The sequence below is a fragment of the Synchiropus splendidus genome, chromosome 4 (genome assembly GCF_027744825.2).
Source record: "Synchiropus splendidus isolate RoL2022-P1 chromosome 4, RoL_Sspl_1.0, whole genome shotgun sequence".
NCBI classification, from domain to species: Eukaryota; Metazoa; Chordata; class Actinopteri; order Syngnathiformes; family Callionymidae; genus Synchiropus; species Synchiropus splendidus.
Window position 1 is genome coordinate 17,211,170 of NC_071337.1, and position 26,751 is coordinate 17,237,920.

Sequence of the window (26,751 nt, forward strand, 5' to 3'; positions counted from 1 at the left end):
AACACATATAATCAGAGGATTTGTCCGAATCGGGCGTAATTCGGATTGTTTTTCATAGGGTTATTATCATAATCATTAATACCAACAATCTGTGGACATTTCAAAACCAGATACAAAATACATTTCTAGATTTTCTACTCATTTTTCACAAATTTTACACATTACCGAGAGCATTCCTCTGGGCTTCCTTAAAAATGGTTTCATACAAGAGCATTAAAATGTGAAATGATCTGTAATCTGTATGAACTATATATATATATATATATATATATATATATATATATATATATATATATATATATATATATATATATATATATATATATATATATATATATATATATATATATATATATATATATATATATACACACTCTTCAACTGGTGCCTACTTTATCACTGATCCTAACACCAAATACGAACAACATATGAGAATCAATGTGTGTTCAACTAAGTGACTCGACATGCTGTTATTTATTTATTTTTTTAATTCCCTGCTGTGCAGATTCAGGGTTCTCTCTTCTGTCGTTTACAAGTCTCACAGCATAAATAATAATACACTTAGAGGCCAAATAATCGCTCAAAAGTAGTTTTTGCCTGTCTTTGTCACAGAGGTTTAGTATCCATCGTTACATAAATGCTGCAGATCAGAAAGGCCAAAGGGTTCTTCTTCTTGTCCATATCTGGGATATTCAGCGGTTTCCCACATCCTATAAGTATTACCTATAAATATTGTATGTTGCAAATAAATTGGCCGATAATATATATTTATGTGTCGGCCCTATAACTGACCTGATTGATCATAGATATCCGTAGATGTGTCGACTTTAAAATCGACAGGTTGCTGCTTTTACTTCGGCATAAACAGGGTGTTCAAACCTTTGTCGTTGATTGCATAGTTATAGCATATGAAAGGAAACATACAGCGATGAGATCCTGAATTTTATTTTCTTATGTTCTTATTAAGCTGTGTTTTCTTTGTGACGAAAACGCGGCCAAATGGGACTTTTCGCAGCGGCGGTCTTTTCGGCTGTCCTGCTCCAGTAAAAATATAATAGGTTGCCTCTTAACCATGTGACTTCTGATATATAAACATACATATTTTTCCTTATATATATTAAGGTCAACCTGAGTTGTGATTTCTCATGATACCCAGAAGGGCTGACGTCCTTATTTAACGCAATATTAAAACTTGTACCAGCAATGACACACAACAGTTCTCCTGTCATGTTGGTTTTCCTACAGAAAGCCCATTTTGCTGAACAAATTTGCCTCATATATGGGAGGATGGATGGATGTGCTCTCTGGATTTGTTTCACAGACAACAAAGGGAAAGATTATGCCCGACTAAGGGGAATCTAGGGCACGAAAAGACGACCTCTTTTCTCCTGTTACAGTCTGAATTAGCACCCCGTCATCCAAAGACCTACTTATTACCAGCCTATTTTTAAACGGATAATGCACAGATGTTGCGTTCAAGGACTCGAGTTAAGGTAAACAAAAAGCGCGTAGATCCAAACAGAAACAGGACGACTGGCTCAGAGTGTTTACAAGTGCGGATTTGTTGGTAATTTGCCGTAAAATTCAACAACAAAAACAGGAAGAGTGAGGCTGCAATACGCACCGGGAAGTTCAACGGGTTCTTCTCCGGTTTTATATTTCCGAGTTAATGCGACGTCGTCCAAGTCCAGAGAGAAAGGAGCAAAACAGCGAATAGTCACCATGCCGAGTCCGGCGGTGTCGACACGGCAGCGGAGGATGGAGAGTCCGCGGAGGAGCGAGGTAATTCGCCGGGTGCTGCGCGGTCGCCCTCCCCGGGCAGCTGGCTCGGTTCAACGGGGACACGCAGCCTACAGACTGCGCCGGTGAACCAGATGCGTCAAGTTCAAGTGAGGTGACGCCCCGTTATACAACCAGACAGCAACTCAGGGCACGTAAATAAATAAATAAATACCAGCTCAATTTTTAAACACATTATAATCCGTCTACTAAAATGAGAGGATTTCTGACTCACCTCCTCCTCCGCCATGTTTGAGCTCCCTTTGCGAGCTAAAAACTATATAACAATGAAAAGGAGCGGAGCATAAATTAATAAAAAGAAACGTGTTAAGAACAGTTCGTAATACAACGGCAGCGCACAATATCGATTTCCAGTTCAAACGCGAACTTTGTGAAGTCTTTTAAAACGCCTTTGGATTTTAGCTAGCACAACTATAGCTGATATTGAAGAGCTTCATAATCATAATCACAAAAAGGGCTTTGTTGCGAGCACCTTGACGGATTAACGACATAGGTTTGTTTTAACTTATTTATCCGGGATTCTGATGAGATAAAGCATCAGCAAAAATGGTCCCCTTTAAAGGAATTATTATTGATAGTGTTAGCTCTGTGGCTAACTAGCCATAACATTAAAGTGTTTAACATTGGAAGATACAGACAACGTTACCTGATAACTTAAAGGTGCTTTGTATGTTTTAACATGTTTGTAAGGTTTAATTTAGCCTCTGACAATTCTCAACCATTATGACTAAATTTAAGTTGGGAGTCAAGTGTGCTGTTAACACACGTGATCCTCCATCTTAAATCAGCATTTATGTTCACCTTTATCATAAATACCCCAAATTCCTCTCCATCTTTATTTCACCTGTGTGTCAAGTTGTCACTTGAATATCTGGGATGAGCTGAAACAGCAGACACTACACATTTATTCACAATTTGTGAACAATTTCTCAACTCAACAACTCAGGGAATAAAAAAAAAGACTAGAGAATCAGCCAAAAATATAAACATTTAACCTTCATCAAACTTTATTTCAAGGATGCTTTTATTTTTAGGTAAATGTGGAAGCGGAACCTTTCGCTTCATGGTATAGAGAGAGCGTAATTCATCGTAACAATGCTTTGTTCAGGACACATTTTCAGTTTCATCAGATGAACATCTTCAGTTTCCTTGAAATATATATTTTTTTCTGTATTGTTAACTGGCCCCAGGTCTGCCCTGTGGTTCTATCTTCCAGATGGATGTTCATGGAATAGATTTATTCAAAAGATGCCACCTCAACTGGCTCAGTTATTATGTGAAAATCATAGCCCTGAACTCTCTATCGAAAACATGTAGAGACACAAACTTTATGAACAATATACAAGGTACCGCATACGTTGTTTCATCATTTTCCCGTGGAGAGCTACAAGCGGGTCCTCACCATCATCTGATGAAGAAGTGGCCCTCAAACATTACATGGGCTCTAATTCAGCAGACCATATCAACGTGAAGCTAATTGGCGTTAGCTTGTTTGCTAATTACGACCTTGTCGCGCTTGCAACACTCAGCTAACACCTGCTAGTTAACAAGCCTCTGTGTTGTTGTTGTTGTTGTTTTTGTTGTCAGGTCACAAGTCAAGTTCATCAGGAACATGTCTGAACTTGTTTGGGTTTATCATACACAGACTCAATGTAGTATTGCTGAGGAGAGAAGAGTGCTAGTTCTCACTCGTGGGACTTGAACCTTTGTCTAGTCTGCTTTTTCAATACACAGTAAGTGACTGTGTGTGTGTGTGTGTGTGTGTGTGTGTTCTCTTGTTCTTCTATCATTGGAAGAACATGTACAAATTTTCAGTCTGGCATTTTTGCAGGTCCTCACTTCAATAAACCCAATTTTGAGGGTTAAAACTACAAGGTAGCCTGGTCATTATAATTGGGTTTCAGTTGGGTTCAGAGTTGTTTTAGATGGTTAGTTTTAGGGGGAGAGTCTGGAGAAAGCCTGATGTCAATGACGGTCCTCACTAAGATAGGAAGGCAAACGTGTGAATGTGTGTGTGTGTTGTTCATTTTCTTTGTATCAATCTATTATTTGTATTACTTTTTTACTGCAGCTATTAATCCATTAATTTTCAGTTTTCAATTCCTCTGCTGTGATTTTTAGTTCTACGACATTACGCTGGGCTACAAATCAGTTAACTACAAAGTGTTTCAATAATTAATTTATTCATTTATTTTTACTTAATTAACATTATAGATACACAGGATAATATACTGTTAATGAATGAACAGGTTTTGGCCAGTCTGACTTGCTGAATGGGCAAGTTCAAGTGGAGTTACCATAAGTTCGTTTGAAGTTACTTTAACATGTTGCCACTTTGCTGTTTCAATATTGATTGAGTTTTCATCAATTTCTTACTGTGCTCAGACTTTGTGATAAAAAAAAAAAAAAAAAAAATCAGAATGTTTGGTTTTCAAATTTGAATGTGACTCAGTATGAGAACAGAAAACCCAACAATATGACCCATCAGTTCATTTGAAAGTAATACAACAAAAGTGAAGTAACATTGAAAATAAATAAATGATTTTTTTTGCTTAATTGAAAACGGATAAATAAGTATTGCAATCCCAAATGAATAAATATATATGAGATTCCTGTGAAGTGAAATTCAGATGCACGTGTTGAAGAAAGCTCGTAAAAGTTCACCTCACCGTTTCAGTTTTGTTTTATTGATCACAACCCCATGAGAGCTTATTAGGCAAGTGTTGAAATATTGACAAAATTAAAGCTGCACTCGATGACCTGGGGTGTCAGTCAGTGTGTGTGTGTGTGTGTGTGTGTGTGTGTGTGTGTGTGTGTGTGTGTGTGTGTGTGTGTGTGTGTCTGTGGGGAGGGAGAGAGAGAGAGAGATTTTCCAAAGATGTGACAACACATATGAAAGATTTAATGTCTCTTTCAACACAAAAGCATTTAGATAAATAATATGTGACTTCAAATAAATAATAAAAAATTGAACTTATTTACGCTGGTTCAGCCGCATAAATGATCTGGTGAAGTGGACTTTCATGAGTGAGGAATTTGAGGTGCGATTACATTTCCGAAACTCAACATTGTGCTGAAGAGCTGGTTGATTCAGGAATATATGGTAGAAGGTCAGAGTGCAGGAGGCCCCCAGGACCAGCTCTCTGCCACCAAACGCCTCCACACTGGTACGGTAGTTGAATACTATCTGAAGGGGAAAGAACATCCCCAGACTGCAGCAGGAGCTGATGATGTTCTCTTTGGATGTTCGCCATCACAGACGCAATTAGCCATTAAAACATGAACAGCCTTGCAAATAGTGCATACAAATCTGTGAAAAACAGATTTTATGCAATCCTGGACTTCTGTTTTTTGGACAGAAATAAGCAACTATATATATGTTTCTTTTTTCTTATACATTAGTTTCTCTAATTAATGTATAATTGTATTTTGTATAAATTACATTTTATAAAATCTTCCCACCAATTGGCTATGATGAAGAAATTATAAAAGAAAAACGTGAAGCAGCGCATCCCATGCTTTTGTTCCTTCATTTACTTTGGACCATTTATATACATTAAAAAAAAATCAATAAAGGAGGTTTTAGCAATGTCATTTGGATGATTTAGTTCATTTCATTAAAAAAATGGTATTAATATTTTGTAACATCAACTTCAATAAACGTGTGTTTTTAGAATGAAGACATGGATGGGCGGAGTCATGATCACTCTCATTGATCCAGCAGTTCATATGCGCTCACCAACGGCATCAATATAGTTTGTAAATACGAGGCGTACAAGGCGAGGTCAGAGGGGGTGTGGAGGTGAAAGGGAGTCTCAGTTTCGGGGGTCCGAGCTGCTAATTTGCAATCAGAGCCCTTCTGTATTGACTCCCTCTTCGGCTCCACAGCAGCTAAGACAAAGCAGGCATTCTCCGGCGCCCCCTGGCCCCTCTTAGTTTCATTTCAGGCCACTGCTCTCAGACACAGAGTTGAGCAGAGCTGTGAGGAGGTGTGGAGCGCAAGTGGGAGGTAACGTTGGAGGAGCGACAAACTGCTGGGCTTACCCTCAGCACCCCCTCCACCAGCAGCAGCACCCACCTCTCACATCTACTGTAATAGTTTCCAAAAAACTTGCTGCAATGCGGAGCACCACGCCCTCTCTAGCCAGACAAAATGTCCAGATCGAAGCTCCGGGCGCCGACCTGCTGCTGGAAACGTGATCGTTGTGAGAAGTTTGGCCGCGAAGGCGACGAATCACTTCACAACTTTGTCACATCATAACTTCGCTCACAGACTCCCCTGAGGTCCTGCTGAAGAGCTTTTCAAGAGACCTGCTGCCTAAGTTGTTTATCTTCCCAAGTACTTTGTTTGTGGTGGTATTGAACATGTGACCTTTTGACTTCATTTGAACAATTGTCCCTGTCATGAAGGCCTGACAGGGCGGCAACATCTTTGGATTCTGGGGTGTAACCTGTCGCATAAAACAGATCATGTGGGACTACCTCAGGTAACAACCGAAACTAGTAAAGCCTTTTGTTTTATCAACTTGTAATAGAAATGGAATAGCGAAAAATTTACCATTTATTGTGCAAAGTATTTTGAGGGATTGCCCACACAATCTTTCCAACACTGGCCACCCACTATAGAGTCCAGCCAATGCAAACAATGCCCATGAAATTGGCTGCAAATCGTGGGAGAAGAACCTTAAACCATCGTGGCCAGGGGTTACACACAGGCACTGAGCCTACGTCACTCCTGTGTCAGTCGACCTGCTGAAAGGTTTTAAGAGTTAAGGATGGGCCTAAAGGCCACTTTAATGTTCATTGTTCAGCCCTTTTAGTGACAAGGCGTTCTTCAATCGAATGTGCTACCCTTCCTTTGACTTGTCACCATCAATGCACTGTGGCTGACATGAACAGACAAACTTACACCTGTCAAAGACATGCACACGCATCTAAATAAATACATCAAACAACGACACACAAGTAAATGATCTCTTAAACACATACGATCAAGGAGAGACACTAAAACATTTTTGTTCATATGAACCATAAACATGCAAGGGCAGTCAAGTAAAACTCTTTTAAAACAGTTCAAGTATCATCAACGGAGCCTGAAACTTTTATATGGCCAGTCACCGAATGCGTCAGCCTTGACCTCGCGACCTCAAAAGCTCTTCCTCATTCTTGTAAGTAAATATTTCAGGTATGACTATGATGTTTTTGTGATGTATTACATGCTCACAATTTCTTCTGACAGTGCCACTCTCTTATCAGCAGTGGCGTGGTACGAGTCAATGATTACCCAGAGGGCTGAGCGTGTCCTCAGACCGGGGTCACTTCCTGGACTCGGCAGCAGCTGGTGAAAACTAAAACCTCCTGTCGACTGTCACCAGCGGGAGTGAGTCAGGCCTGCATGTTTGCCAGGGGTCCAGATCGAGTCCTGGCCTCGTGACCATTCAGACCGTCAGAGCAACACTTCCTGGTCGAGGCGCAAACGTTCAGGGCCATCCAAATTATTTGAATTCTTAAGTGGCTGTCCGTTGATGTCAATGTGTGACAAATTGCAGCGCAAGGCAACAGCGTAATAACAGCGCTAGTGTTTTTCTTCAGGATAAATTCGAAATAATGTGTTAGAATGCAAACAAAATGTTGATCCTGGTCCCTGACTGCTGTGCAGATGTTGCTTCTGTGAGCATGAGGACGGCGATCCGGTCTGATGAATCTTAGTCATAGTCACTGACTGACCGAGGACCTGTGATCCCAATCTTTACTCCCTTGGTCATGATCTTTTGACTAATGTGCTAGAAACTTCTATGCTAGGTGAATTCATGCTTCTTCCTCTTGTCCCTGTTCTCTGGTGCCCGCCCCCCTCTCCAGTCCTCCCGCGCTTCACTGACCCCGCCCTCGCCCCCCCCTCCCTCCATCGTCCCAGCTTTTCGCTTCATGACATCATCGGCACATCTGTCGTGATGACACAGACCAAAAACTGGTCCAAGTCTTTGTCTCTGTCCCTTCTGCGATTCCCCTGACTAGGCACTGCCTGACTGTGGCGCTGGCGAGTCACGGAAGGCAACCATTACGCTAAATGATCCGCAGCGCTGACCCTGGCGCTGACCCCCCTGATTGGCGGGGCAAACACAATCAGCCGAGTCGTCTCTGACATGATCCTAAAGAGGGGTGTTGAGTGACAGCCCATGATTGAAGCGTGTGCCTTCAAAGGAAACGTAAAAGAAGTCCGACACATGTTTAAATCCCAGAGTCCCAGAGCAGTAATTCCTCACATGTGAGCTTCGCTCAAATCCGACATGGCTCCTCGGACCAGCTACAGCCGCCGCACAAGGAAATCTCACAGCAGGATCATGTGACCTGGTGTCGGTCTGTCAGGACTGCGACTTCCACACGTCCTGTGCTGATTCAGATGCGGGTTCGCTCCTGTCCATTTTTATGAGTAGCATTGACACTGGTTTTGGATTTGGCATCATTTTACTGGTTGACATGGCAACAGTAAACAGAGGAGTGAGTGTAGCCGGAGAAGTGGCCTTTGTGTGTCGACCAATGATGAGACAGGTGTGGTGTGACGCCACTATCTTTCTCTGTCTCTACCGTAACACCCTGAATAAGCGCTCAGCAACATTTTGCACATTCATACTAGGACTTGATTGAAAAATATTTATCATTAATTCTATAAAATATTATCTAATTAATGAGAGGTTTTTGTGCTTCTAACATGAAGTTTTTTAAAACTTAAACTTTCTGTGTGTCAGTTATGACATCACATGTCATAGCCAAAATATCCATGATGCATTAAGAGATGTTCTCTGTGAAAGACACTTGGCAAACACAAACAAGGCAGAAAGAAATTTTTAAAAAGAACAGCTGACTAAAATATTGTTCCTAAAAGGCACAGTTTTGAAAAAGGTTGACGCCAATTTAAAAGGAGAAGTCATCCTCAACCACAAGAGAAATAATGAGTAGAAAGAAGAAAAGGGTCTCCATGCTGACACACAGGTTTACTGTACAGCCTCCAAATATCAGCCTCGAATATCACAGCAAAACTCCAAAGAAAAAAGCATCATGTGGCTGATGTCAGTGGTAAAAATCTCCATGGATCTCAGAGACAAAACTTGAATGTCAAATAAACTTGACCACTGCAATGAAAAATGGCCACCCAAAAAACCTCAGGGATCAAACAGCACAGAGAAACAAACACGCTTTGCATCCGGAAGAAAATGACCGGCCCATGGAAACAAAGAAGACCTCACTAAAAAAAAAAAAAAAGAACTGTTGGAAACTAACCTGAAGGTCAAAAGAAACTAGACCATAGAGAGAAAGAGAGTGAAAGAGAGAGAAAAAAAACAAGCAGAGATAAACTTAACCGCCTGATGATACTTGACTTCTGGTGGAGTCCAATTCCTAGAAACTCAACCCCAGAAACTTGACTGTTGCAGGAGGCTTGACTTACGGACAAAGGAAGCGTTAGGGTCAACAATAATATAAAATATGTTTATTATTATTAAAAAAGGAGTAATAATAATAATAAAACGTCATAAACACGTCAAACAATGGAAAATCTCACAAACATGAAAGACAGAAAACTTGAGCCAAGAAAAAAAAAAAAAAAAATATATATATATATATATATATATATATATATATATATATATATATATATATATATATATATATATATATATGTCCCATAATAGAATACCTTTTACAAAATAATGATTCAACCGGAGATGTTCAGTTACCAAAAGCCTCCAAAAGTTTCACACATAAACTTGCTTTCAGTTCCGCTGTTTAAGGCCATAAGTATAATCTTTTGGACATGGATATTTTTAAGTAACTATCCTGATTCATTCAAGACTTTTTCAACGGTAAGCTTCAAAAATACAGAAGTGGCGTAAAAAAGACGCGTGCGAAGTTACGAGACGAACGAGGGCAAGAGTTGACGCTGAGGTCACCGAAGTGTTCTATGAGGCTTTGTCCCCCCCTACAGGAATATATTGGTAATGTAATAATAAGTTCAAATTAGGAATGTTTTTTTCCACCAAAAAACTGTTTTAAATATATATTTAGTGTAGCACATTTTCAAAAATAATTTGTTAATCAATTGAGTATTGTTTGTTCTTATCAAACAAATAAACATTAAAATCATAATATTTTTTTTCATATAATCACTGAACATCTTTGAAAAATATATATATATCATGAACTTAGTGAGAGCAACATCGGAGACAATTTATAAATGAAATTACAGCAATGCACCAAAAGCTACTATGAGTTTAATACCATATCAAATCATAATAGCATTTTATACGTGTATTTCTTTTGCTTTTTTTAATTAAAATTAAAATCCATACTAATACGTATTATTCACAATTTTATACATTACATTAATACATTTAAAAAGGTACAGTACTTTTATATTGTATTTCAAAAGACAAAATTAAATAAACATGAAGAATCGAATAGCACTGATATTTACTTTGGTGTCAAACCAGATATACTACGAGGAAAACTTTTTCAAATGTACTCGGAATGTGACAATACAAAAACTCTCTCACCTTGTGTGGACTTTTTACAGAGGAAGCTGAGTCCACCTAGACGTGGAGAGGTGGAACCAAAGTGGGACCCAGAGTGACGAGCGTCTGAGGCCAGTGGAGACACCAGAGACATCTGTAGAATCAGGGCTGTGTTGTATTGGACAATAGACAGCGAGAGCCGTGGACAGACTCGGAGTTGACTGAAAAGCGTCTCATAGAACATGAAGCTTCGCGATGAAACACAGTGGATCAGAATGTCTGTGCTGCTGAACTGCTCCATTCCCTGTTTCACCTGCGCTCGCCTTCATGTGGGGTCACACTGCTGCTCTAGAGCGCATCAGCACCTTTGCTTTTAGGTCACTTCCTTTTTGTTACTTACACTTACAAATAAAAAAATCTCCCGAATCACCGACAACTGGTCATCGGTATGAAAGATGTTGGTTCATGACCACCAGAGGGAGCCAGCAGCACACAGCGTTCTGACATCGAACAGCATGTTGACGGCCAAACTCGCGACGAGACCAGCCAACATCCTTCACACATTTCTGAACAAATACTTTACATTTTCACTTCATAAAAAATACAATATATTTTAGATGATACCAAAATACGTACAATTCTATATTACTGAACTTTGATCTGCTCACAATATATGATCATTTGAAGCGTTTTGAAGCAGGGGTCTGGGGTCAGGGGTGACCTCGAGTCCTCCTCTTTGAGGGGTATGTTCCACCACGGTTTCCTCCCACAGTCCAGGGTTAGACTGCAGCCACCTGTCAGGGGAATATGTGGCAGGAAAATGAACGAATGACAGCCAAGCTGAGTAGAAACGATACAAGACGTCATCATGTTTTGAACCTTTTTGGGGCTGTGAGAGTGAGAGAGAGCGGTTGGAACGCGTCCAGCACTCCTGCACTTATGGAGACTTCTATCGGCTCCCCTCCCGCCCCCCCATCCTCCCTCCTCTGTCCCTCACTTCTGACCTCACACTCTCTGCATGCAGCCATGTAGCTTCTCCTCTCCATCACCGCGGAGCTCGCAGCAGCAGCAGATTTGAGCGGCTTCATTTCCAGAAACCCTTCTGAAATACCGAGCGAACTGAACCGGAGCGGATCGATGCGCAGCCATGAAGATCGTCTCGCAGCGCAGTGCGCGGCTGTCCGTCTACTACCCGCAGATCTTCCTCATCCTCACCAGCGGTAGCTACCTGTACGTAAGTCCTATAACACAAACTGGCTTGATGCGTTCACAGCCTTCCCCTCGAAAACACCTACTGTGATGCTGAGAGCCGCAGGTGCTTCAGAACAACTCCAACGGATGACGGCGAGGATGCGCGATGACGTTAGGTTTTGGAAATCCTGCAATAATGGATTCCCATCGTTTCTATATGAGACGCACTCTACGGAAAAGTTTTTTTTTGTATAGTATAAGTGTATAAATATTTTTGTTCTAGTTTCATTTTGGGAGCGTCACCATCAATTTCAGACTAGCGTGGTTCAAAGATACATAAATTTGCAATGACAATATTAAACATGTCTCGTTGAGAATGTAATTTATTTTGCCACATATGTATTTCTTTCATTAATCAACCTTTATTCCATATGCTTGCATTTATTTTTGGTGATTGATTTTGTGATCCATGTTCAGTCATTTGTCATTTTTTCATTTGTGAAAGGGCAGTTAGAAGATATGTACATATACAACCTTGTTGTATGCTGTTTTGAAAAAAAGGCAAATAAATATTTATTGGTTTTTAATTAACATAAGCCTTTCTTTAACTGTCTACTTGTCTGATATTTGATCTGATGATTTGATATCTTTCTAGGGCCCTGTCTTCAGTGGTGGCTCTGGGGGCCAACATCATCTGCAACAAGATCCCAGGTCTGGCCCCCCGTCAGCGGGCGCTCTGTCAGAGTCGACCCGACGCCATCATCGTGGTCGGCGAAGGCGCTCAACTGGGCATCAACGAGTGCCAGTACCAGTTTCGCTTCGGCCGCTGGAACTGCTCGACTCTGGGGGAGCGGACTGTGTTTGGACAAGAGCTGAGAGTAGGTCAGTGAGACCCGCCGGGGTTTCTTTCCTTGAACTACATGACAGTGTGGCTAGTCAGGGTGAGGGTTTGAGAGCCGGAACATTAGGGCCCTTGATGGAGAAGCAGTGGGAGTGTCAAGTGAGGGACGACTAAAAGTGGCAGATATGTTTCCAACAAGAAGGTTTACCAGCTCATGTAGACCCCAAACAAAAGACTGAACCAGGCGTCTCGAACGTATGCTACGTGGCAAATGGTCATAATGTAGAGGCAGAGTTGTACTTAGCACTTGCAAAATCGGCATGTAAATGCTAACTCTACAAATATTATCGATGCATCATCTTGTGTGTCTTGGACTTGACGTGGGTTGAGTCGATTGGGCTTTTCCCCAAAAACACTGTTAGCAAACCTTTGTCAACATTTCCCTGCGACCCCCTTCTCCCAGACGTCTCTCTGCTCCTACGCTGACCCTCTTGTATAAATGGCGCTCGAGTCTGTCCTGGTGTGTTGCGGTGGGGCTGTGGGTTTGGATCCATGTTGAATCTAGCAGCTCTGGGAGCAATCACTTCAGCATGGGACACGGACAGACAGACAGATCTGGATCCCACTGTCCAGAGGAAATGTCTCTTTTCTCTTGTGGTGTGCAAACAAGCTCACACAGATACAGACTTCTGCAGCCAGAGAGAAAACTTCAGGAGGATTTGGGTTATTAGAAATCCATAAATTAGCCTGTTGAGGCGCAGGCCTTCCTGGAAGACACTAATCACCAGTGGAAACTTGGGCAGCTCCCCATCTGCATACATCGGCCGCGCTGGTCCTTTGAACTCGCCAGAGACTGAGAAGGACCAGGAAGAATCAGGCTAACCACTAATGGGAGTCAGCTCGGCAGCTGGATGGCAACAATGGGCCCGACGTGCACGAAACTGCAATCGTAACAAATTGCGGGCTCAGGAAGACGGCTGTTTGGCAGCGGCCCTCTCCCAGTGCCTTTGAGAGTGGCTGGCCGTACAGCTGGCGGGAACGCTGGCGTATCTGGCCTGATGAAAGAAGGCTTCAGAGTTTGTTATGAGTTATGGAGCTCGGGGAACCGCAGGCCCGACGGGTCCTCCAACACAGTCTGTCAGGCTGGATAAGAGCCACTTGGACCCACGAGTGCCCCGGTGAGAGTCCGTCTGGTGAGGGGGGATATTTAATTACCCACCGACCCAAGTGCCAATTATTCTAATCTTTCTCCCCGTGTCATGAAGTATAACATCTTATGTATTATTTTAAGAAGCGAGACCGATATATCGCCGCCCGTAAAATTGTCGGACACAGAAGGATATATATGATATGTGAGAAATTCAGCAAAATGAAAACAAGATGATGGCTAATCCAGAAAATGTCACTCTTGACTGCTCATGAAGTTTGACAAGCTGAAACCCTCATTGAGCACGAGGCATTCAACCGTAGGACCCACGTTGGTTCCTCCATCAACCCGAGTCAAAACACAACCAATTTGAAGGTCCTGAAATAGTTGAACTAAAAACATTGAGTTAAAAGACATTAATCCAAAATAGCTTTGGGACCATAAGTTAATTCTATATTGACTTTACACCTCTTTTTTTCATGATGCTCTTGCTCTGCTTAGTGGAAGTGTTTTTCGACCAGAGCTATGTTCTTTTGCAGGCAGCAGGGAGGCCGCCTTCACCTACGCCATCACTGCAGCAGGCGTCGCCCATGCAGTCACCACGGCCTGCAGCCAGGGCAACCTGAGCCAGTGCGGCTGCGACCATGAGAAGCAGGGCTACCACGACCACGAGGAAGGCTGGAAGTGGGGAGGCTGCTCGGCCGACGTGAAGTATGGCGTGGAGTTCTCCAGACGTTTTGTTGACGCTCGCGAAATCAAGAAAAACGCCCGGCGACTGATGAACCTGCACAACAACGAAGCAGGACGGAAGGTAACGTGAGTGGAGTCCTCCCCAAAATACAGTTGTGTGCAAAATGACTCAACCTCCACTACTGTAAAGTGTTTTTATTCGCAAGTTTTTCATCATCAGGTCAAAAAGGGACCTGTAAAATAAACAAATGCAACTTAAAATGACAATATGATGGCGGAACAAGGATGCAGTTGGCGACTGCTGAAGTGAAATGTGCAGAAAAATCCCTGGGCAACAACTGAGGAACTGTGACTGGATTTGTCAAAGGAAGGTAGTTTTTGCCAAAGACAATAAGGTGCACTCTGGGAGATGCAGGCGCATCCCTCTGCTAGCTCCAAGGCACTTGAAGAGACTCCAGTCCACCAAAAACCATGCAGACAAAGCACAAAAGTTTTCGGATACGGCCAGAGAACATGGTAGTTTTTGGGCCTGTGGAGGCCTATAACGAAAAGACCGAAATATCTACTTGAAGATCTTTGGTGTGAATGCCATGTAGTCAGTGAAAAAGCTGACGGCGACAACCTGGCAACATGCCCGAGGCATCCCAACTAGATTCTGAAGCTGTAGGAGAGAAAACGCATTACCTACAATCGTATTTCTTTCTCGTGAGCTGGCATTTCCAGGCCTACGCCAGTAAGGGAATTGAGTGGTTTCATGGGTGGTGGACTGGACTGGGTGTCAGGAGTCTGCAAGGCAGTCTATGAATTCAATACTAGTAACATCCGACTTCAGTCAGATTGGTCGTACGTGAATGCCATTCAAAATAGCCGACATGATGGTTCTGGTTACTGCTGTAGTGGTAGATGGCTGTGTGAGAGTGAGATGCTGGGATACTGTGCTGCCGTAACTGTCGTACACGATGCCGGGCTGCTACGCGCTGCGGTGCCAGACATTGAATAAAGACAAGAAAAAAAAAGCATCTGCTGGCTGTGGTCGTAAGTACAGCTGGACGCAAGTCGAGTGGGTCGTAAGTCTGATGTTACTTGTAGTTAACGCTTACCAGACGTCATGTGCTGGCAACTGTTCGGGGTATGGAGGTTTGCCTTGGTGCGTTCCTGGCACATCTAGAGGTCTTTCAGATAATCCGCTATGGTATTAAGAATATAAAGGAAGCTTTTATTTTCCAAGTACTATAACTTTGTAAGTCACAGTAACAGACTGAAACTGTTCTGCTGCTGTCAATAAGAAACTACTTAACTTGCAAATGTAAACAGTCGTCTATCATTTCCACCACGGAACATCATATACATGGCATGTTGAATCCACTCTGGGTTTCAGTCTGACCACAGTGCAACACTATACATGTATGATTGTCGACTCCATCTGCTCCACTATTATGCGGTCTGCAGAAAGGTAAAGATAATGAGAGACTGGGTCTGGTAAACTGAGTTACACTCCCGGGTCTTTGACACAAAGTTGGCATGGCAGTCAGGCTGCTGAAAATGGACGTGTCCGCACAAGATTTGGGCTCAGACATGTGAAAGCTTCGTGATTGTGATTAATTTGGTGGCATTAAAACTTCCAACCTGAGGATTTAGGACTTGATGTATGAGGCGTTTGAACGGAGACTCCACTTCTGAAGGCATTTCTTGAAAATTTGTGATTTCACGACTGAGAAAATGTAAAGTGGCTTTTTGAGCTGGAAGACAACGTTGAATGATATTTAGCAGTTCAGGAACGTACATCTTGCACATTTCAAACTCAACTTGTGGCTCAGTCACGCAACTATTGACAACAACTCAACATAGTTATTGACTTGAGTGAAAACAATAACAGGTTACAGACCTACCTGACGCAACATTGGACCTTGTGGTTTCTCTCCTCAATACCAGATTCTGGAGGAGAGGATGAAGCTTGAGTGCAAGTGTCATGGCGTCTCTGGTTCGTGCACCGCCAAGACGTGCTGGATCACTCTGCCACAGTTCCGAGAGATTGGCTACATGCTAAAGCAGCGCTACATCGAGGCTGTTCAAGTCGCTCCAGTCCAGGCATCCCGACTCCGCCAACCGGCTTTCCTGCGTCTCAAGGAAGTCCGCGGCTACCAGAAACCCACGGACACAGACTTGGTGTACTTGGAGCGTTCGCCGAACTACTGCGAGGAAGACAAGGCAACAGGGAGCCCAGGGACCCGAGGAAGACTCTGCAATGGCACTTCAAGCCTCATGGAAGGCTGTAACGTGATGTGCTGCGGCCGCGGTTACAATACGCACCAGTACACGCGAGTCTGGCAGTGTAACTGCAAGTTTCACTGGTGCTGTCTGGTCACGTGCAACACCTGTAGCGAGAAGTCTGAAGTCTTCACATGTAAATAGGGAAGTGGGATTTTGGAGCGAAAACGGAACAAGAACTGATATGTAGGTGCTCGAGGGCATTCATTCAATACATTTGCACAGCGTGAGGCGCTAAAACAAAACAGATCACTCATTTTAAAGGCTTTTCGGTACCATTAAAAGACAGAGAGGTTTTGGTGAAATGAGGCTGAAGGGAAGAGGCTAATGTTGTGAAAATGAAAACTATAATTCAAACGGGAGGACCATTAATAAACACTGGACAAGTCTAGAAAGCATTTCAAGTCGACATCAAAGGGTCCTCAGCCTGGTGCCAGGGATTTCAGGATCTGTTTCCTGATATTGGGAGCTCCCCAATTTCAGTTCACCAGATCAGTTCTCCTGCAGCTAGTGACCATTCACTGAAGCAGAACACATTACTAGACCATGGCAGGTTAGCCTTCAACATTAGCTGTCATTCTACCCTATTGTGTCTCTTAGCTGAGATGGTGAGGCGACTCCAAACTGCCACTTACACTGTACACTGTCAAACACTGAAAGTAATTTATGACCGATCTGTTAAAGTAATTGGTTGCAAGAGATTTGTGGACAGAAGCAGGGAACCATTAAGCACTTGCCTACCTACTCCGATGCATAAAAAGCACATTCTGGCCTTTCTCCCACTTCCATTCATCCCGAGAGCCGAGGGGCTACGCTAAGGCCACTACCACTAATCTGGAAGTCAGAGAGGCAGAAACTCTTTGCATATTTCTATTTTGAGCACCCAGACTCTGTCAGCATGAGCGGCACTCTCCATCCCACTTTGTGTTCATTCATTGTTTTGTTATTCAGAGAAAAGTGTGTAAGCCTCACGGGAACTCAGCCCAGATACATTCAGGTTCAGATACCATTCCCATGAACCGCAGAGACGTGGAATTCCACGCGGAGGCCTGTTGCTTACACAAGGTCTTCCAGCGCGGTCGGGTGGATGGCTTGTACCCCAACCACACAGAAGAGGATCAAAGTCCGAGCAGCTATTTTTGGACGGCAGCCTTACTGCATTCACAGGTGTTGATCTAGGCCTTCTGAGACTGACTAAACAACTTGAAGAGTATATTTTTATACGGGGAATGTGGCACTTTCATTTACAGGACGGCAAATTGAGTCACCTGATGTTTCGAATGTAATATATTCCAGTGTTAAATAAATTATTGGAAATGTGCTTTTTAGGAATTAGTTCAAGGGACGATCTTAAGGTGTTGCTGGTCAAATGTTGTACCTTCAAAAAGAAGAAGAGCCACTTGCATCTTCATAATATGCGGTGACTGGCCGAGAGAATTATCAGCTCTACTCTGAGTCTCCAACGTATGCCGACATCACACGATCCAACATTTGGTTTCGATTCCTCTTCATACTGATTTGAGGTTTTACTGACCCAGAGCTCCTTACACAAGTAAGAGCAAACTGGTGGCAACAATAATGTGGCGCTGGTGGGTCAGAAAGTGACCAGACAGTTCCACCTCATTCAGCACGGCTGGCTCTTTCCTGTGCAGCTGAAAAGCATTGCAGCCAGCCAGTGGAGCGCAGCTAACGGCTGTTTTGTTAGCCGTCTGAAACCCTCGACGGCCGGAACCGCATAAGCTGGTTCCTCTATCTTCCGCTGGATTGGGCGGAAAGTCGGATTGTTTTTAATGACGATTTTGTCATTAAAAATAAAAGGCAGAACAAGTTGCACAGGAAACAAGGTGGCGCTATGATTAGACTGAGGCGTCAGACACACTTTTAACATTCCTGAGGCCTTTGAGACGACCGTGAGAGAGTCATGTGATCTTTGTCAAGCCAAATGAGCAGATTCTAGATTCTAGAATTTGGTGTGTTTGATGAGTTCTAAACTTCAACTGATGCGTGCCACGAATGAGTCACTAATAAAAGACAAATTCTTGTGAGGAGAGGAGACTCTGAACTGAACTGCTGTAAGAGACAGAGGTAATGTAGCAGGAAAACAGTCTTTAAAGAGGACAGAATGAGGCAGAGGGACTTGACTCAAGGGTCACTGTGGGTACTTGAATTTGACTGATGGCTCAGCCTGGCAGCAGGTGGAGTGTTTGAGTAGAAAGAGGGCAGACAAATTAGGGAATTGCAGGAGAAGTCTGCATGTTTCCAGACAAAGAGCGCGGCCACTGGCCTTGAAAGTAACTGCTAGCCAGCATCGCCTTGATACAAGTTAACATGACACAAAGCAAAGTATGGCGGGAGATTCAAAGACTATATTAGCTGCACCATGGCTACTTATGCTCACCACTGCATAGAAAACAAGCACAAAAACCATGGACGCATGAAGGCTCGAGGCCTTTCAACTGGGGTAAGCAGTTGCTTGTCTTTTGACCCAGATCAGAAAAAGCATTGTGACCAGAGATGGGTATCAAGGCCTGGCTTTACAAGACAAGTAACCTAGCCTCCGAACAGATTATGGAATTCTAGGGCATTGATCATGAACACCACCCATGTGAGAGTTTTAGTCCAAAGTTTGTAGTTAGATCATGAAACTACCCGACCAGATGAGTGATAAAGACCACATCAAAGTGGTGGCCAACATTTAAACACTTTTAAACACTCAACTGAAGTGCTGCCCCTCACAAACTCCAGGATAATACTTCATAGATTTGAATGAAATAGATTAGATATACTGTTTTTGCGACAGCAGGAAAACTTCAACAATAGAATGCCTTTAAGCAAAAACTGGAGGCAATGAAACAAATAGTATGGGATGCTTGAAGAAGGACACAGGACAGACCCTAGAGGGACACCAAGTCAAATTGTTCCTCAGCTTGAAAAAAACCCAGTAGCATAACCTTGTCTAAAACATTTAAAACATGTCAACAATGAGGTTGAAACCAATAAGAGAACAATAAAAACACAACATAAACACACAAATATTGCTAGTTTTATTTCTGTGTGACCATATTTATACATAATATAAGACTCAGAACAATAATAATAAGTTAAACAAGATTCACTACTTTTACAGGTCAGAGGGGGAGAACTCGGGGAAAAGGAATAAGAAATATAAAAACCAAGCGCACTGATATTTTGGGGTCATGATTATTTGTCAATCTGTGTTGGTTAATAAATGTAATACACACTTTGCTCATGTGGCCTGTTATAAATAAAAGACTATGCCGACAATGCTGACACCCACTGTGTACAAAAGCTGGTTTTAAACTGCAGATATTAACCTGACATGTTAGCAAGGCATAGACGAAAACTGCCACAGATTGATGTCGAATAACACTCAAAATTTGATTATTCTGATGTAAATAATGCAAATGTGTTATCGCACATGCTATTCTTTGATACACTGCAAGCCCTTTTAGGAACTGTTGCATGACTGCCATCCAAATGAATACGAAGATTTTTCAGGGAACATCCACCACCACCAGGGGGAGCCTGAGCTCAGAACCTTGACGGACTCCGGACGACACTGAATTAAGACTAAGTTATCAGGCAGCACATTCACACGCTGCATGGAATCATGATCATGTCATGGGGTGCATAGATGAATACACATAACATATCCATGTAGTCAAAAACGAAAGCGATGTAAAGGAATAGAAAGAATGAGAATTCTCGTCCTGATAAATACAACTCATACAGTTGCCTTGATTTGTCTGCAGAGACCGATAAGATAAATGACATGTAACCCTCCGTCAACTTCAGAACCAAATCATGCATCAGCATTTTTAGATCAGTTGTAGGAGCAGAGGACAACAAAAAGAAAGTGTGTATGTGAGGACTGAGTCAACCCTGAGCGTCCAGGTGAGTAACACTGACCATGCTAATACATGGCACGAGGAAGCACAACTTCTAGAGGCCCATTGTTCCCTGTCACTCATCTTTCCGAGTGGTTTTCAGCAGCACTTTCCCGTCACGCTCGATCACCTGGAAGCCCATGTTCTGCAGTGCGGAGTAGTCCGCTTTTCCCAGCTGCTCCAGGGAGGAGACCAACTCCTGGTTCTGCTGGTTGTGTTCCAGCAGGTTCCTGATGGCGAAGATGGACCACTGCCTGATGACTGGAGATGCGTGTTAAGGATAACAACCGGTCAGCGTTTTCAACATCAGAGCGCATCTGAGCAAAGCAGCTGCGGCAGGACACATTGTTATAGCTAAAACAACTTGCTGCTACTGCTGCTACTCACCTATTTCTATTAGTTAAAATGATCACTTCTCATTTGGAGATTGTTTGATCACAATTAATATTTTCAAATTTTATACATTACAACTTCACTTTCAACATTTGCAGCGATATTAAAACTTAAAGCAAAATGTTTTCTCCAGTGACTTTCTTCTCCCCAACAAAACTCCTATTAGCAACCTTCAATTCCTGTAGAAATATTAGACATTTCAAGCATCACAGGAGAAGGGCCCCGATCATGATAATCTCAGCGACGTAGTGCAGCAGTGAAGGGATACAGTGGTTGTTGCTGTCGATGATGCAGTTGTCCAGAATCAGGGGAAGACCGTCCAGCTCCCTCACCTGATATTGAGATATTAAATCAGACTATTAATCCAGGGCAAACAGATGCTCTGCTGAATGTATACAGCCGTTCCCAACAGCTATATATCTGGAGTGTATTAATATAGCTGTCCACTTCCATTTACTCTTCTTCTGCATTTCACAAAAAAACAGGAGTCTCACCAAGAAAAGAATAACAATGTGAGTGGCTGCACTGTGCTTATCTACCTTCAGTCACCTCTGCATCTGATTCTGAAGTCATGGTCAAAAGCCACATGTATATACTGTAGCTGAGAGCAGCATGTCAGAGCAAATGGAAACATTTATGTATTGAAAGCCATTGAGCGGTTGTTCCATCTCCTCTGGTTTCTGGAGGCATAATGAGTCCGGTTAGATGAGTTCCACATTAAATCTATGCATTCATTCGGGGAGAGATGGTGGATTAAGATTAGCAAGGCGTTGACCACATGACAACAATGTCAGGTCCACGTGGGTGGTCTATTCACACATTTCCATCACGCAGGGTGGAATCTATACTTCAGCTCCTCACCATCTGCTGTCGTATTGATCTGTGACAGCAGCGACACACCTACGAAGGATAAAATCTCCACAATGAGCCGCGATGGAATGTTCCACATTCAAGCTCAAAACCGGAGTGTTGTGTTAAACAGCGTGATGAAGGATTGCAGGAACGTCAGCGCTCGCTTCGCCAGGCTTCTCATTTGCTCTCCCAGCAGAGGTCTGGCGGTTTGATACGATGAACTTCAGTCAACCGTCTGCGAGACCGGGTCAATTGGGTCAGCTACAGAGAGGAGTCATTCCACATATTGGATGCTCGATTTGAAATTAAACCGTGTGTGTTTAATTGACCAAAAGGGAACGTGGATGTAAAAAGCCTCCAGATCTCAGCAGGTTAAAGAGAGAAGGAACAAAAGTCACTTCATATGTGGCTGTTTTTGGCGCCGTTATGCCACTTAACACGAGACTGAAGACAATTGTTGGCTGGCATTAGCATTCCAGGTTGGAAGTAAATCATTTTAAAATGCCTCAAAGATCCATCATCAAGATGATAGTCATTAAAACTCAATGGTAGACTGTGCTTTCCACTGCATCCAAGTATGGCAGAGAAAGACACATGGAACATAGAAAGTGTTCAGGTTCAGAACAACTGACCATTTGTTAAAAAACAAAAGTTAACATTCCAAGCAGGACAACAATATTAAGAAACAGGTCAGAGGTGAAATAACATTTGTCCTTAGGGACGCGCCCAAGTGAAGTGTGTTTTTCTGTAAGAAAAAAGGGCCCATCTGGAGCCCCTTTTCTTTTTTCTTCTTCATTCCTAAGAAAAAAAAAATCACTCTCTGGTCAGTACCGCCTTGAATGCATTTTGATCCCTGACGGTGCATTTATTAGCGAGAATCATTTCCCGACCAGGACAGCGGAATTCATAAGTCCGCGCTGCGGCCCCTCCCACACCTCCTCATGCAGCGCAGCGCAGCAGGAACACCACACAGGACACCCACAGTGTTGATACATGTTCATAGGACAGTTTGGATTGTTGAATGGTCAAGAACACCACACTAAATGGCCCTTAGTTTGAGATTTCAAACTGGCTCATGGTAAAGTGCATTCAATTCAAAAGCCAGATGCAAATATTCCTCTGGGAAGTGTTCAGGCAAAACGCTAAAGTTTGGAGCTTTGGTGACGAACCGACCCAGCAATAATTATAAGTATAGTTTATATATATATATAAATTATATATTAATTATAATAATATTTTTTGCAATCAGTGTCGTTTTTTCTGGCTTGAGCAAATATCTGTCCACATGACTGTTCACTCAAATCATTATAACACTGCTTTTAAACTTGATGGGCAGGTTCAAAGAGAGTTCACCTGAGGGACCTTCTTCAGCAGGTTTATAACACTATTGTTCAGCTCTGGTGTCTGAATCAAACCAAAGAGTACGACACACAGACATGTCACACAAGTCAAACCTTGTTCTGGTTGTTGGTGTGGTTGTAGCACAGGTTTCCTATCAGCCGGATGAGGTGAGCCTTGAAGCCGAAAACCGGAGAGGAAACGGACTCTCCTCCACCACTCAGTGAGGAGAAGTCCTGGGCAGCACTGAAGATGTTCTTACCGGATTTGCCCAAAGTCTGAACCTGCTTCAGTAGCTCTGGTGAAGTACAAAAATATCATATGTGAATTGCAAGCCAATGATTCTGGCAGCCACAGAGCAGACTATTGTCAGCAGGCATTTTCAACAGATGATTTTCAATTACCTGTTTTACGACTTCTTGTGACCGACTTGCCATGGTGAAATAACTTTGTAGGTAACTACACATAGATAAATTACATGCCAAGTAAGTTGGTCGCTCTTTCCAACCTACACAGAGGTAGGCTTCAGGTGACCATGCTACTTCTGCGGTTACTGCAGTTCAAATGGTCCAGAGAGTCAAAACAACACGATTACAGGAAGTGAAGTTAATAGCTCTGTTAGCAAATCAAAGAGCAGTAATGACAGGCGACAAAATACCTAAAGCACTTCACCACATAATATTGCTGTGTAAAAACAACATCACCGCTGTCTTGCATTTCATTTCATTTTCATTCACTTACCCACTGTGGACACCAGAAGGTCGGGATGGTCCTGAAGAAACATGAACTGCTTACGGTCAGAGGTCATTTCACATATCAGATCCAGAAGAGTGATGACCATCAGCGCCTCCTGCAGGCCACAGAAGAGGACAGAGCTCCTGTTAAAGCAACAGAATAAAACTCCTGTTGTCTTTTTGGTGTTTTTTATTTATTTATTTATTTTGAAGAAAAGCTCAAGTCTAGGCCCTCACTGATTAGATCCAAGCATTTTTATTTCACAATATTATAGATGTTGCTTGAAGCTGTCTATCAGTCTGTCATGTTACATCTCACTTGTTTATGAAAAATTGTTTGAACATATTTGGGTCAATTAGGGTTAGAGAGGGAAAAGACGTGTATATTCAGAGGTCTTAAAAAGTGTGTGTCAATAAAGAAACTACAAAGATTAAACAGAAAGGGATTGTAGTTTTATCCAATAATTTCATCAAAGGTCTCAAGTGTGATTCTGTATCTGATGGACGGACTGAGCTGATTCGTTGTCACCTTTTTGAGAGCAGACATGATGTGATGAAGAACTCTGTTCACTCAGTAAAAGCTCACACCTCTTCACTGGTGTCTTCGCTGGTGGCAAGGGTCAGCACGGAACCACACCCTCTCTGGAACAAAGTGGCCACGAACTGAGCCACACTGGGATGAACACTGGTCTCCTGGGACTCGTCCTTGCTCAGCTCTGCATGAAGGAGGTCCAGGAGAGTCACCCTGCAACACACACACACGTCAGCCACTATCGATGATAACAAACAGCTCTATGTGCAATACAGAAAGAGCACTGAATGCAAAGGAACATTTTGTCAGACACATTGATCTTACATCTATGGTGGGGACCTGACTGATGACTAAAACAAACACATAAAGAAGAGCAAGCTGCAAAGAGAGCAGACGACTGTGACACTGCCTAAACTAATCCTTCAGCCTCATATGCACAATTTGTTTAAGAGCAAAAATGAAAATGTACCTTTCACAGTGAGACATCTGTGAGTACATGGCCTCCACCAGGGCTGAGGACTTCATGAAGTGCTGGGTAGCGATCAGAACACTGTCAAAGAAGGAAAGACACATGATATCATTTTGTAATCAGAGCGTTTTCGCTCAGTCAGCTACATCAACCAGCATGTCTTACGTCCAGTCAAGCCCAGGTTTGGTCATACAAAGCTCTATCACCCTGAGAGCCAGCGGGAGGTTGGCAGGGTCAGATAGTTGCTCTACTTTTCTCTCATCCAGACACGTGTGGAAAACACTGGAGGAGTAGTCCAGTGTTTTTTCGTCGTCGACAGCAAGCAGTTTCCTGTCCATAGAAGCACACACATCATAACGGAAAAGCTTTAGTGACATTGAAGCGTCATTACAAAATCAAGAGCAAAAGTGATACGTGGACAAATATGCAGAACAGATTGTGCAGGAAAGAAGAACAAAAAAACAGTGAAAACCACTAAGGACAACTGAAAAATCAAAGATGAAAGCACAGTACAGACATTTCCTCCCACTGGTTTGTTGATGTAACTGATGTTTCTTTTAAAAATTCTCACCTGAGAAGATCTGAAAAGTTTTCTTGCCAAATTCCATCTTTACACTCCTGGTTGCCCATTGCTACATTAGCAAGGAACTGGACACCACAGCGCAGAGCTGCATGAGAGGCCAGAGGGAGACCAAGAGTTAAGCAACGTCCCCCAAAACACAGATAATGCAGTCTCACATTCAAGAAGGCCGTCACTGCTTTTCTGTAGAACAGACAGAAGTAACCGCAGGATTTCAATTGAAACAGTGATAAACCCTAAATTCCTGTAAGAGACAAAAATACATTAACAAAATAAAGAGAGCAAAATAATCTTAAAGCTGTCTTCAACTTTTATAGGACATGAATTGACTTGAGAGATAACTATTTTATCCCGTTACATTCATCATGTTTAATGACCTGAACAAGTTTTGGTTGCGTTCACTAAATACACAGGCGTTCCTCTGAGCCCGGAAACACTCAGCAGTCAACTGCAGGGTGAGAGGATCAGGGTTCTGGTCCTGGGTGTCAGCAGCTTGTAGATTATCTCTGAGTCGGGTCAAGATCTTCAGCAGACTTGAGAACGTTGCTTCATCCATGCTATCCCTGCGAGAAAAGCAACAGAAGAAAAGCAGTGTTACAATCTGGATCTAGCAGTATGACAATACATAAATGTAGAGGAGAGTTAGTCACTTTTGTGATGCCACGTTGATAACACCATGACTACACACGTGAAGATTTGATGTGATTTTAGGTATATTACAGTTGCACCCTCTTTGCTGCACTTCAATTTATTAGTTAATTAATTATTCATTATTGCTTTATCATTTATTAACACTTAAAAAAATATATAAATTATACAACTATTCAAAGGGGGCTATGCAGCTTGTTCTTTGAATAAGTACGCAGCAATGTAATACAGAGTAAGTTTTGACTCACAGCACTATTACTTTAAGTTTATTTTCTCGCACTACGCATACAGCGTATATGTTAACTAGTTTTATGTGGTTATAAAATGAATTATTATAATAAGAAATAGAAAAGAGACGCCACTGTCATGCAGAAAAACATTTTTTGGCCACAATTCTTTTACAAACTTACATGTTGTAATGAAGAAAAGTAAGTGAATACATGCGCAATATTTGGGATGGCATTCGGTTGGAATGTTTCATTTGGAAACCTTCTTTAGCCTGCATTGTTTTTTAGTGAGGCGTGACAGTTCCGCTGTTCTACAGTCAGTGATGTTTGGCCGGTGCAGCAGTGTTGAGTGTTGACACCGAGCTACATTAGCCAAAGAGGTAACAGGCTCCATTCTAAGTTGGAAAAAAGGCGCAGTTACCTCGTTCCTTGGTCGCGTAAAGCAGTTGTCAGCTTCCTCAGCGTCTCGAAGATGACACAGTCTGGTAAAGTATCGGAGAGAGCAACTGAAATCTGTTCCATGATGTTCCTGGGAGCAGCCATTTTTCCTAGCTCATACGAGAAGGCCGGACTTCCGCTTATGATCGGTGACTATTGGATGAGCTCACGTGGGGGAGGAGTCAAAC

The 26,751-nt window shown here is 42.6% G+C and overlaps 3 protein-coding genes across 5 annotated transcripts in view; 1 reads left to right on the forward strand and 2 right to left on the reverse strand.

Annotated features, from left to right (window-relative positions):
- pparaa (peroxisome proliferator-activated receptor alpha a) overlaps positions 1-1,863 on the reverse strand; it is a 53,544-nt gene extending 51,681 nt beyond the window's left edge. The window contains exon 1 of one of the 2 annotated variants that reach the window (XM_053861587.1): positions 1,625-1,863. The gene's annotated coding sequence lies outside the window, so the exon portion shown is untranslated. The remainder of the gene's footprint in view (positions 1-1,624) is intronic. The other variant, XM_053861588.1, reaches the window with a different exon arrangement.
- On the forward strand, positions 1,358-19,697 carry LOC128756843 (protein Wnt-7b-like). 2 transcript variants are annotated; one of them, XM_053861589.1, is made up of 5 exons: positions 1,358-7,180; positions 10,370-11,537; positions 12,154-12,380; positions 14,026-14,297; positions 16,109-19,697. In XM_053861589.1, exons 2-5 carry the CDS (start codon positions 11,455-11,457, stop codon positions 16,586-16,588), a joined length of 1,062 nt encoding a protein of 353 aa, XP_053717564.1. In that variant the 5' UTR covers positions 1,358-7,180; positions 10,370-11,454; the 3' UTR covers positions 16,589-19,697. The 2 variants fall into 2 exon arrangements, with proteins under 2 accessions (XP_053717564.1, XP_053717565.1); XM_053861590.1 differs by having other exon boundaries at positions 1,412-1,493.
- On the reverse strand, positions 19,454-26,689 carry atxn10 (ataxin 10). Its single transcript, XM_053861586.1, has 11 exons — positions 26,547-26,689; positions 25,628-25,813; positions 25,409-25,494; positions 25,242-25,338; positions 24,836-25,000; positions 24,671-24,751; positions 24,258-24,414; positions 23,677-23,785; positions 23,052-23,233; positions 21,014-21,077; positions 19,454-20,613 (listed from the first exon to the last, which is right to left on the reverse strand). Exons 1-11 carry the CDS (start codon positions 26,666-26,668, stop codon positions 20,429-20,431), a joined length of 1,434 nt encoding a protein of 477 aa, XP_053717561.1. The 5' UTR covers positions 26,669-26,689; the 3' UTR covers positions 19,454-20,428.
- Between the last annotated feature and the right edge of the window lie 62 nt (positions 26,690-26,751).